The 13,019-nt window shown below is 34.4% G+C and overlaps 1 protein-coding gene across 1 annotated transcript; it reads left to right on the forward strand.

The window, feature by feature from the left end:
* The first annotated feature begins 1,572 nt into the window (after positions 1–1,572).
* LOC145618318 (uncharacterized) lies at positions 1,573–12,056 on the forward strand. The gene is made up of 13 exons (XM_081673097.1): positions 1,573–2,112; positions 5,760–5,912; positions 6,647–6,856; positions 6,996–7,085; positions 7,227–7,343; positions 7,536–7,805; positions 8,328–8,487; positions 8,628–8,705; positions 9,485–9,585; positions 9,844–10,014; positions 10,768–10,842; positions 10,964–11,071; positions 11,501–12,056. Exons 1-13 carry the CDS (start codon positions 1,711–1,713, stop codon positions 11,837–11,839), a joined length of 2,274 nt encoding a protein of 757 aa, XP_081529223.1. The 5' UTR covers positions 1,573–1,710; the 3' UTR covers positions 11,840–12,056.
* The last annotated feature ends 963 nt before the right edge of the window (positions 12,057–13,019 follow it).

Here is a 13,019-nt window from a genome sequence, read left to right on the forward strand (position 1 = left end):
CATTGTATCAACTTAACTACTTAAGCATATTACATTAACATTAATAATATATTATAATGTCATGTCTCATGTGTCTTTGGATCAACATAATAATAAATTACTTTAGTACAATTTAACCCCAAAATGATGGCATGTATTCGTATCTTTTTTATTTTTTTTTCCTTGCCTCGTGAAAAAGTAAAGAGACTAATGTGGTTTCCTTGTCTTTATTCTGCTGTTCTCATTCATTTGGTTTCAAATCTCAGTGCAAAGCTACGCACATGATCATCATTAGCCAACACCAATACGGCAAGATATGCATTATTCCCATTCCTTTACTAGATTAAAAGCATGATTAACGTAGATTAGGCCCCATTAACTGCATAATTACTTATTATTTTAAGGTTAACTTTATTGATTTTGCTTTAAAATTGTTATTTGTCGTGGGTTGTGGTCCTTGCTCCTGTTCAATCTTGAATGATATCAGACACATTATACTATCGATTGTCCTACCTGATTTTGTTTAAAATAAAATTAAAATTGTCTTTCTGGAAGGTTCAACAAATAATGGAGTAGTGCAAACCAAGAATTATATTTCTACTTCGCCATATTTAGGGCCTATTCATATTTACTTAATTTCAATTCACTTCAGCTCCAATCAGTTCAGTTCAGCTTTTAATTTCCTTCTCTCATAAAATATTCATTTCAGCTCAATTCATTTCAGTTCAGTTCAGTTATTCAACTCCAATTAGTTCAGTTCCAATCAGTTCAGTTCAGCTCAGTTCAATAAATGTGAACAAGCCCTTAGTTATTTACCCATATTTATTACTCCGTATATTCAAACAAATCAAAATATAATAAAAGCATTTTTCTTGTTTATTTTGGGCTTATTTTTGCTAATTCATATTTTCTTCGTTTCTTTATAGTTGCAACATACACTTTATCATGGTATTTAAGAAAAGTGAACTTCACATGTTATAATACATTTTAAAATGAGGTTAAAAAGTTGTTAGAAGTATAATCAAGTGAGTCATGTGCTTTAATTAGCGGTAATAATACAATTTTCACCATAAAAACCTTCCTTTTATGGTATGTTGCAACTATTGTGAGATTTTCATTTTAGGGAAATGTTGCAACTATAAAGAAACGGAGGAAATATCTTATAATAATAAAGTAGAATTATATTTCTAGCTCAAAACAAGATTTATAATTCTAGCTCAAATATAGTTCCTAATTTCCATTCTCTCATAAACAATTCATTGTAGCTCTATTCAGTTCAATACAGTTCAGTTGTTTTCAATAAATCGGAACATGCCCTAAATCAAATACTCCATAATTATTTTTCGAAAAAGAATTAAATCAATTAATTAATCCAGTTTGGCCGGTGAACTTCCCATTCCATACTTCCATATTTCAACGTGTCAAATACCAAGTGGTCCAATTCCCTAACTAAGCAACAATAAGTCAATAACAATAAACACATTTGCAAAATTGCAACACTCCTGAAAACAACACTAAATTTTTTAATTCAAAATTTTCTCCCCCTTATAAAAAAAAAACCCTCAAAATAACCAAAAGTCAAGAATAATAAAAAACGGTCCCAAATTCCCCTCACATAAATTCACCAACCAAAGACCACCTCCTCTTCTTCCCTCCTTCTCAGAATCCAATTCCTTCTCTTCAAACTCCACTACCAAAAACTCTCTCTCTCCTCAAGCTCAAGCTCCAACAATGGCGGACGACTTCCACAAATCAGTTCAACTCGGCTTAAAGCTCTCTAAACGCATTTACTACGGCAAAGACCCGTCGATGAAGCCGCCGCAAATTCCGTTGTCAATGGAGAAATCTTCTTCGTCGGAAGATCAGCTTCTTCTTCCGACTTCTCCGATGGTTTATGCGGTGGTTTCTAACCCTGCGATGATCGATAATCCTGACATTAAGAGTTATCAGCCGTATGTTCATGGCCGCTGTAAACCTCCGGCGTTGGTTCCGCTTCATATGTACGGCGTTGAAGCTGAGATTGATTGTTATTTGGATATGGCGTTTGTGAATTTGAGTGGTTCTTGGCGATTGCACTGTGTCGATGCAACTCAGAAGTGTGATTGTCTTCTTGCTATTCCTATGGGAGAGCAGGTAGTTTGCTACTCTCATGCCTTTTGTTTTATTGCATTTGGATTTTTCGTACTATTAATTGTTTTTTTTTTTTTAATGGTTGTTCTGCTTAAGGAAAATGATATACGCAATCTTTTAGGTGGAACTATGGAAGTAACGGTAATTTTTGAGGATTTTGGTGTCCATTTTATGAACAATGACTTGAAATACGGAGTTTTTTAATCGTGACCTTTGGCATCATAAATAATGCATTACTAGCTAACATTGCGTGCATACAACACTAGTTAAGCTAGAGTATATCAATCGGGGGTGACTGAACAAGGGTTCGGTTGAGTTGGGTATTGTGACTGGTGAGTGTAATTTAAATTCGAGTCATACTAAATTATTGTGCCCAATTGAAAAGTCAATAAGGTTACTTTGGGTTAGGGTCTCGTCTTGTCTAACGTAAGTTTGTGTCATCGTAAATCATTCCATTCAAGCTGAAATCTAAATTGGGTTACTTTTAGGGCGTCATTTTTTTACATTTCTTAGCTAGCATTAACTATATAATAAAATACTGATCGATAACTAATTTTGTCTAAAACATCCTAAACTAAGGTCTTGTTAACTACACCTTAAATTACTTTTTGCTAAACTTAATTACTTTTACAATAAAAAATATTTTTTTCTAAAGTGATTCTCCACAAAATTTGTTTAAAAATTTACTAATTTTAATTGGTTAAAAAATAATTTTCAAAAAAAAAAAAAAAAAAGGTTACTAATGTTTAGTGATTAAAAAATATTGTTCGCGAACATAATTTATTTTTTCTGAATTGAAATTATCTTCATTGCGTCTTCTGTGTGGCTTACTATACTATGTGGCCACTTATAAAAGAACAAAGTTATCCCTATAACAATGACCCGATAACCCCTGTAATACTAACCAAGTAATCCTTGTGGCCAGCCACATATAAGACTTTCTGAATTACGGCCTAATTATCCCCAAGTTTCATCTGTCTCTAAACTTATTTAAGCTTGACATCGTTAACTATGAAGAGAATAAATTGTTGAAACTCTCATTAAGAGAGAATCTTCACTTTTATTTGAAAGATAATTCCTTGTTTAAGGATAATTTATTAGACTCTTCACTTTGCCGGTTGAGTTTCTAGTAAAAGTGAGTGACTAGATGAACTAGCATTAATTGTTGAATGCTTAAAATGATGACACATTTATATGTTTAATTGTTGTGGGATACTGGATTAACTTGTCATTATTTAATGAGCCAACTTTCTCGGGTACAAATGGGCAGTGGTATATGATCGTTCCATGTACCGGTGATGGCGGATTGGCACATGGGTGGATAATGTAGTGGGCAGTGGCGAGAGCTTGGGGATGTCCTGGAGATTTATTGAGCAAATAGTGACAGAGTACTTGACATCAAAAATTTAGGTTGTGAATGGTACATAATTAGTCTAATTACCAATTGTCAACTCAAACTAATTGGTACCTAGTATTATTTAGCGATGGGAAATTGGGAAGGTAATAGCCATTCATCTTCAAAATTATTAGCCTTGAAAAGACTATAGGGTCCTACATTGGATAACATTAATATTATGTCGATGTATTAATGGTGATTCAACTTTACTGAACAATTATGATGGCTTTTGATAACAAAACTTTTTAGGTTTTAATCTTTTGATTAGACAAAAGATTAATACCCTTTTTGGAATAGTAGAAAAATATGAAATTTTTTCAATGAAGTCATTGAGTGTAGAAGAGTAATTATTGTGTTAATTGTCATTGAAAAAAAAGTCCAATGTTTAGGTGAGGCTTTTGATTGTAATAAAGGATCTGTTACTAGTACATAATTTCTCTCATATCAAAAGTGGTACATTATTTTTGCTGGTATGGACTATGGGGTATGACCATATGAGCTATTCTACTGAGTACTTTATTTTGTTGGTACGGAATGTTGACAGTTAAAATGTGCAGCTGCAATTTTGGCATAAGGTGCTACTTTGTGGAGTATTTATCAGAGAATCTAGCTGATTGCATTAGTGCCCTTAGTGATAATGTAAGTAAAGAAGGCAGCAAAATATTGTCTATAATTAAAAAGGAAAAAAAGAAGGTAGCTAAATGCCGAATTTTTATGCAATATTTTGGATCTTCCTTTTGCCTTTTATTTGAATCATTAGATAATCCATTATGGGACCGAATAATGACCAATATTATTGTCTAGACTTTAGAGAATAGTACGTGGGCCTCTTAGGACCTAGCAATTATGGCATTTACAGGCCTTCTTGTACAATTATTTACTAATGGTCCCTGGTATGGATCATTAGGCGCAGCAAAGTTTTCAAACTTTTTGGCTAATAAAGATATATTTGTGGCACAATTTTTCTAGTGAGCAAATTCTGGGCCAAATTGGTAGCGTTGTGAGTAATACTTTGCTTTATATTTCAGCATACTAAAAGTGAATTAGTTATAATATTGTCGGTTTGGACAAGAATAAAAGTTATATATGTCATCCTTAACTAGGATAAAGCCTTAGTAGTAATTTTTTGCCGAGACATGACTTGGCACAAAGTGATCATAGCCAGATTTTTCCCTATAGGGTGCCACTGTGATATGAGTGGATGATTTACCAGAGAAGTTAGCAAGCACACCCAATATAGGGAGTAATGATTTTTGGAAGAAGGTAGCACTATAGCAGAATGTGCAGAATGTCTATATTTTGGACTGTCATTTTGTTATCAGTGAATCTATTCTGGGACCCCAATTCCTTGAATGGAGCCTAGTATTTGGGATATTGCTCATCTTACTGCCAAGCAATTTATGCAGGGCATATGGGCCTTTCAACACAAAGTTGTCAGAAAACCATGATGTGTTTTGTCAGTGGCCCCTGCTTAGGATTTTTATGTACAGTTGTCAAACTTTGTGGCTCATGAACATATTTGCGACATACTTCCTCCTGAACAAATTTTAGTGCCTGATTCTTTCTGTGGCTCTTCTGTATTCTGTTAATATTCCTCCCATGTGGCTGTTTAGTACATGTGTATTCTCTGAATTGTATGGGAGTTATGAAATTGGAGTTAACTGGCGCTTATGGTCCTAGTTGGGTGTGAAAAATCAACAAAACAAGAAAACACCCCCCCCCCCCTTCTCTCCCTCTCTCTCTCTCTCAAACATAGAATACAGAATTCATATTATTGCAACAGTTTTGCATAGGCTTTGATGATTAATGTAATAGAAGTGTGATAACATGAAAATGTGTTACCAGATATGCTTGGACTTATAATTTGTAATTTTAAAAATCACAACAAAATTGCATGTGTATTATACATGCATTTAAGCAGTCCTCATATAGTCATATGTCTATGTTTTGATTAAGATTCATTTTCAAACTTGGCTATACAACAGGCTAATTGAACCAGATTTTATAGTTAAATCATTTGTCCATTGAATTTTGAAATAGTCAATTCATAAATATATATGTTCATGTGAGAGTCATGCCTATGATGAAAACTTATCTTGTGGTGAGAACCACTACATTTCATGAAGGTTTTAGGTATCTTACATAAACACACGTAAACACGCACACATATCCCTTGCAATTGTTGCTATTTTGTTTTTTTTAAAGGTTTAATTTTTTGTTTGGGCTCTCAAGAAAACCATAATTTGGCTAACAGGGTTCAGTTCTAGGTTTTGAAATCGATGCATCTGGAGGTTCATATCTTTCACAGCTAGTCAAGGTAGAAGATGCAGCAGATCTGGATGGTTCAGACAAACTTGAGTATGCAGGCTTCCTGAAGCCCAATATTTTCACTCTGAAGATCCCTAAGGTTTTACGTTCTTTACTTATTGTGGTTTTCATGTGGCTTATACGAGTGATAACATATCGTATCCTTCTTATTTTGTACTGCGTTGTAAGAGTAGATCAATATCCTTCTTATTTGTGTACTGGATTGTGGGAGTTGATCCGTATCCTTCTTATTTTTGTCCTGGATTGTGGGAGTTGATCTTTTCTATAGGGGAGAGAGTGCTAGAAAGGATAAAGTGTTGGACTATATGCTGGCAGCTGGCTGTTCTTAGATAGCTATTCTCTGATTGATTTGTTGAATTTAGAAACATTAAAAGGAGTTTTGAATTTGGAACAATCACATTTTCCTTAAGACATACAAGTATTTAAGTTTTGTCAAAGCAAAAAGCTTTTGCAGGCAATAACTCTGGTCAAGCCATATTAACATTAACTGAGGTGAATGCTGAAGTTCCAAAAGGAGTTAACGGATATTTATAGAGTTTTGTATCTTAAAGAGCCTCACGCAAAAATTTCTTTTATCTGCAAATTCTCATTTTTCTTGGCAATGCAAAGTATCATGAGCGAAGTAATTCTGAAGGCTGAAGGCATTTGTGGAGGGATTTTAAATAGTATGAAAGATGACTGGAAAAAAAATATATGTTCCACTTTTCACGTACCAAAAAAAAAAAAGTAAAAGGTCGATAGATGTGTACTTGTATGCATTACATTTAATTCTTAGTGTTTCTTAGCAATGACAGATTTAATTTGCTATTCAAGGTTGAAGGAGGATCTAAGATTCTGATTAAAGCTAAGTGGTCCCAGAGGTTAATATACGAGAATGGTTGGTTCTTGCTGAAATTGCCATTTAGTTTTCCAGTGTATGTCACTCCAGGTGGGAAAATTTCTAAAAAACAGAAGATACTTTTGAATGTCAATTCTGGTACTAATGCAGAAGTTCAGTGCAAATCTGCCACTCACCCGTTGAAGGTACTTGTCTTGCCCAATGCTGACGTTTTCATTTCTTGATAAGTTTATTCTTTACTACTGTATTTTTTTTGTTTTTTTTTTTTTTTTTTAATTGTTACTAACATTTTCTGTATGTTATATAATTATTTCGCTCTTCTAGGAACTGAAGCGTCAGGTTGGCAAATTTGGTTTCTTGTATGAGGAAGAAATTAATACCTGGTCGCAGACTGACTTTGAATTTTCATATTCTGTAAGACATTATACCCTGGTTCTTGTATAAAATAGTATTACTAGTGTATAATCATATGCATATTAAGATGCTGTACACATCTTGAATTACGGGACTCCTGGGTTTCATGCTTACTCAAGTTGTGGATTTCTTTCCCTCCAGGTCTTTTTCAGTGACATACATGGTGGATTTCTATTGCATTCTCCTTCTTCAAATGATATTGATCAAAGGGAAATGTTTGCCTTTTATCTTTTCCCTGGGGAAACTCAGAATAGAAAGGTGACTTCACTCTTCATCACAGATAATTACCTCCTCCAACTTGTATTTTCTTGTCAGTTTCATCATCGGTTTTGTTAATCTCTTACCATTGTGGTTGTCTTGCACCTTTTGCAGTGTTTCATTTCCTTTAGTGATTTAAGAACAAATGATTCTGTCTATTTATTCATTCCCTTTTACATACATTTATATTAGGTGTTTAAGAAGAGAGTCATATTCCTTGTAGACATAAGTGGTAGCATGAAAGGTGCTCCTATTGAAAACGTCAAGAAGGAAGTCTTGGCATTTCTATTTAAGTTAAATCAAGATGATCTCTTCAACATCATAGCATTTAATGGGGATAGTCACTCATTTTCTTCATCAATGGAACTGGCAACCCATGAAGCACTACACCGAGTCAGTGAGTGGATCAGCATAAAGTTAATTCCAGAGGGAGACACAAACCTTTTGCTCCCAATGAAGCAGGTTTTTAGTTTTTCTCTTGATTTCAAACAGTCTGTGATACTTTCAGCCTGGTGTGTATTTTTATTTACATTGTGTATGGTGATGATGTCCATGCATATAATCTCCCTGTGAAACATATTCTTAATTTTCGTGTGAATTTTGATTGTCTTAAAACACTTATCTCTGCCTTATTTTCACTCTACTATGTAGCTCTATTGACAATGTACTGTGGTGATCATGTTTATACATGTATGTGACCGTTCATTTTTTTCCCATGACCTGCTTAAGTAGATTTCTTTTTGCAATAAATGCTGTTCTATCTCTCAATATGTCCTGTTGAAAAGTAGCAGGTTAGGTGTTGTTTCTGAATGAAAGTGTTGCTTTTATTATAATACTTGCCTTGTTGATCTATTATACACCTGTTCATGTAATATTTCCTTACTTTTTCACTGGAAATGTTGTGTATCTGTATCAGCGTATGTAATTTGATTTATAAAATTCTGCATTCTTGTGTTTGTCTTGTCTCATTTGCTGCTTGTACAGGCTCTAGAAATGGTGTCACATGACAGCAGCTCAATGGCTCATATATTTCTTATTACTGATGGTGCTGTTGAAAATGAAAGAGACATTTGCAATGTTGTGCAAGATTACTGTACAACAAAGGAAAAATTACCTTTTCTCCGTATTTCTACCTTTGGCATAGGTAAGCATGTAATGTTTATAATATTTGTTGGAAAATGGTACTGAGCAATGTATTTTGTCATATTTATAGGGGGGTTGGGGGAGGGGCTTAAGCATTCCAATATATGTTTCAGGTTCATTATTTTGAGGATTTCTTTACAGGTTCATATTGTAATCACTACTTCCTGCAAACGTTGGCACAGAAAGCTAAAGGCCATTATGATGCTGCTTATGATGCTGGTAAATTCTATTAATTCGAGCTTTGCTTCTTTGTTGTGTTAGTTGTGTTTTACTTATTGCCTTCTGTATGTTATTGCTCTAGCCTTGAATATGCAATCATGTGTGTCCATGTTTACAACTGATTAACTAATCAAGAATAAATATATATTTGCTGGAGAAAAATGTTTATTATTCTAAGTTTGGAAATAACTTCCGTTAATAAATCTCTATTTGCACTTCAATAAGCTTGTATTTCATGACACTGATGAGTAAAGAAGAAATTGCAGACTGAGTGACTTGACTAATATCTACTACTACATACAATTTGAATTACTGCTGCATATGTAAGTAATGTAATACTCTATTTGCTCTTTACTATGCATGCAATCTATGACTTTGATGGGTGAATGGGAAAATGGCATCATGGCAGAAATTTCGTGATGCAAGGGGAAAAAAATAGAGCATCTGCATCATTTCATGCATTTACTAGAGTGAACAGGTTCTTATAGACGTTATAGTTATATGAAATAGGGAATATGGTACTTTCCCACACCAGGTTCCTAAGAAGCACCAAGGTAAAATTTGACCTTCTGATATGTTTTCCATAGGACTATTTAGCACAAGACTGCCCTCTTCTTCCTTTGCTCTAGGTTCTAAAATGTAATGGTTTCATATGAATGCATTTTCTAGTATGTAATTGTTAGAAAGATTAAGGCATTGAACATGGATCAGCTGTATAGCATTTTCAAGTTAATGATGATGGCAATACTGTATAAATAAAGCCCTTCCTGTTTCCCCAGGATCTATTGCTCCTCGACTGCAGAGACTTTGCACAGTGTCTTCGCAAGTGATTCTTTCAAATATTGAAGTTGATGGCTTGAGCTATGTTCAATCACTCACGGTGAGATATTTGTTTAAAGTAATATTTGGCAACTGATTTGGGAATGCCTTGCTGCATTTTTTTTTTCTTCATAAGATAAGAAAAATTTGCTTAGAATGAGGTTGACTAATGAAGTTGTCAGTCAGACTCTTCTTTTGCATATACTTGTGCTTGGCCCATTGAAGATTTATCATAGTGGTTGATACATGATATGAGTAGTAGTTTATTGGATGGAATGTTTTTTTTATTGTTAAATTTTCTTGTGCTTAATTTGTGCAGCTGTATCCATCCATGATTCAAGACCTTTCATGTGAATGCCCAATTATAATATCAGGAAGATACGAAGGCAAGCTACCAGAATCTCTTATGGTTCGTGGTACCTTGGCAGATATGAGTAATTTTGTGATAGACCTTAAGATATGGAAGGAAAAAGATATACCTCTGGACAAGGTAATTTTACTTTACTTAATTTTAAATAAATCGATCATTAGTTTCTTATTTTTCACTTTTCTGCTTCAGCTGTTGAATTGTCTCCTAGTATAGGTTAATTATTGCATTGGATAAGACATGTTTGCCAATAACCAGGAATCCTTTGTTCATATTTGAAGCATTTGATTTTATTTAGCACGTTAGAGAAGGACTGGAGAATGAGGGTAAAGGGTTTTGCATCCATGTTGTGTTTCCCTGCTTCTCTGTCTTGTTCTTAATTGTTACAACTTTGCCCTCTCGACTTTTTTTTAGATCTCTGCTTTGCTATCCTTTTATTCTTCTTTCTTCTAAACTTAGGCTCAGGCAATAGATTATCTTGCCAAAATCTCCTCAAAAAAAAAAAAAAAAACAATTATGCATATCTTTTTATGCCGGTGTTTTGTTTCCATAATAATTCCATATTTTTTTCTATCCATTCTATGCTTGTGACACTCCCAAAAGGACGCTATGATTCTTTGCTTGTTGGATGTGAACCTCATTGTACTTGCATTGGTCATCACCACTAAGCTATTTGTTCGTTATCTGAATGTACTAAATTTATCAATTTGGGCCTAATGTACTAAGCTATCTATTTAGTGAATTAAAATTAGGGAACTGTATTTGGTCCTAATGTCAATATTTATGCTAATGTGGCCTTTTAGTTTGAGATCGGCATACATGGGAGGTTTTTTTTGGTATGATGTTCAATCTTAACATTTCTTTTTTCTTGGGTAGGTATTTGCAAAGGCACAGGTTGATGCACTAACAGCAAAAGCTTGGTTTATGGAAAGCAAGGAAGTAGAGAGGCAGGTTGGAGTTTTAATCTATCTGAATCTGAATATCTATTTTGTATTGATATTCGATACATTTATGCATAATAGCTGATTGTTTACTCATCTTGTTCTTGTTTATTTCTGAGTTTTTTCTGTAGGTTGCAGAGATTAGTATGCAAACAGGAGTCCTATCAGAATACACTCGCATAATTCTTTTCCAGACAGATGCATGGAATCAAGGACCGGATGCCATTACAGTACAAGGGGTATGTATTTGGAGATTGTGTCTTCAAAGTTTGGATCCACCTTTACAATGCAATTATTCTTGACAAGTCTCTTTTATCACACAGCATATTTACTTGAAAATTGAGTATTACCTTCTTATAGGCTTTATAATTTTAGCCTATATTTTCATTGAAAGATTTTTGTCCTTGTTTGAGTAAAATACTACATTTTCTAAGCTGATGCCGATTTAACCCTTTCCTGTTTATGACATAATTTGACACTCTTACTCACACTAACCCTTATATAAAATGAAGCATATGACTCTGCAGTAACCTATAACCTTATTATCATGTCTCACATCTTTTATTGAGTGTAAGGTTGCTCATGAATTTTTCCATTTGGCCTTACCACAGTTTGACCATGATTCAATTTTTTCATACAACTCTTGGTTCCTTTTATCATCTATGCAGAAAGAAGCATATGACAAAAGTAGTCTGCAGAAGATGGTTAGAAGTCAGAAGATAATTCTATTGCAGAGTCTGGGTGTTGGCTTTGGGGATCTGGAAAAGACTGCTGAAAATTTGCCTCCAGGGGTGATCGTGAAAGTTCCTGATACAACAGAGTTTTTAGTCAATGCTGCGACTGGTTACTGTGGCAAGTTGCTTGATCGATTCTGTTGCATGTGTTTTATACAGACACTCTCTAAGGTGAATGATCGATGTATAATCATTTTCTCCCAAGTATGTGCTGCCCTCGCATGTTGTCAGTGCTTCGATTGTTGTTTTGATCTTTGCGACAATTGTTGCTAGCTCTAGACCAAAGCAAAATGTATTGTTATGATATATGTATGAATATATGTATATGTATAAATTGTGAGTTGTGAGATCCTCTTCGAGACAGTTTGTTGTTACTCTACATGAATCCTGGACCTAGCTATATTAAGTGATGGTCTTGGGATTCTTAGCTTAGTTGTTAAGGGTGGCAATGGAAACAAAAGAAGTTATGGAATCCTATTATTTGGTCCTAGCCGAGTAAACCTAAGAAGTGGGTTAATGGGGGATGCAATTATAATGTTATGCATTTCTTATGAGGGAATTGAAATTACAGGCAAGGACATTGCTTGCTTGTGATTTTTTTTGGTCAAAAGACACAACATAAACTCGATCATTAACCATGATGATCATCAGTACTAATTGAAACCATGTTACAAGACTTACAACTATAGTGTATCTGAATCTATTGGTGCTTTCATATTACTTGAGGGCTTGAATATAGCTAAGTTGGTTAATGTGTTGGATGGTTATTTTCAATTGTGGATTTGAATTTTATTTACATGATATGTTCTTTATGACTATAAAATAGACGAGTTACAATGTAAAAAGCAGATCATAAACGCTGAAATTTTCTCATCTCATGTCCTCACATCTATATTGCCCCAACCCCCAAGGCAAGCCATGGGTCATAGCCGTCATACATTGATATATATGTGGCGCATGTCAAAGGAAACAATTCGATCGTATGTAATCTTTACTTAATATTCAAGATTCTGAAAAGTTAAATTTAACCGACAATGATAACAAGTAACAGGTCAATGTTGGTTCCCAAATAATTATGCACTTTGCCACGTCATACTTGCAAGTCCCTTATGATTGAAGTTTTATCGCCAAGTCAGCAAACATGTCCTTCACGTTTGTCCTACTCAGCAATTGAACCACCCATAGTGGTGGTTGATGGACTAAATTCAACCATTTGAAACTATAGGACTAAATCCAAACTAACCCCAAACATAACGGAGTAATCTTATACTTTAACGTAGGGCTGAGCAAAACTACCCGAAAAACCGAAAACCCGAAAAACCGATCCATAACCGTTTCGAAAATTAGGGTACCCGATCCGAAAACCATAATGGTTCGGGTACCCGTTCCGATAATTTGTTATCAGATATGGTTATGGGTATCATTTTAAAATTAACGGTTACCCGATCCGATT

Source organism: Chenopodium album, chromosome 26, assembly GCF_948465745.1.
Source record: "Chenopodium album chromosome 26, dcCheAlbu1.1, whole genome shotgun sequence".
Lineage (NCBI taxonomy): Eukaryota > Viridiplantae > Streptophyta > Magnoliopsida > Caryophyllales > Amaranthaceae > Chenopodium > Chenopodium album.

Excerpts from the sequence above, each read along its gene's own strand:
- LOC145618318 (XM_081673097.1), top strand. The coding sequence starts at position 1,711 with ATGGCGGACGACTTCCACAAATCAGTTCAACTCGGCTTAAAGCTCTCT. Across the intron at positions 8,706-9,484 it reads TGATGCTGCTTATGATGCTG|GATCTATTGCTCCTCGACTG; the intron begins GTAAATTCTATT and ends CTGTTTCCCCAG. Across the intron at positions 11,072-11,500 it reads ATGCCATTACAGTACAAGGG|AAAGAAGCATATGACAAAAG; the intron begins GTATGTATTTGG and ends TCATCTATGCAG.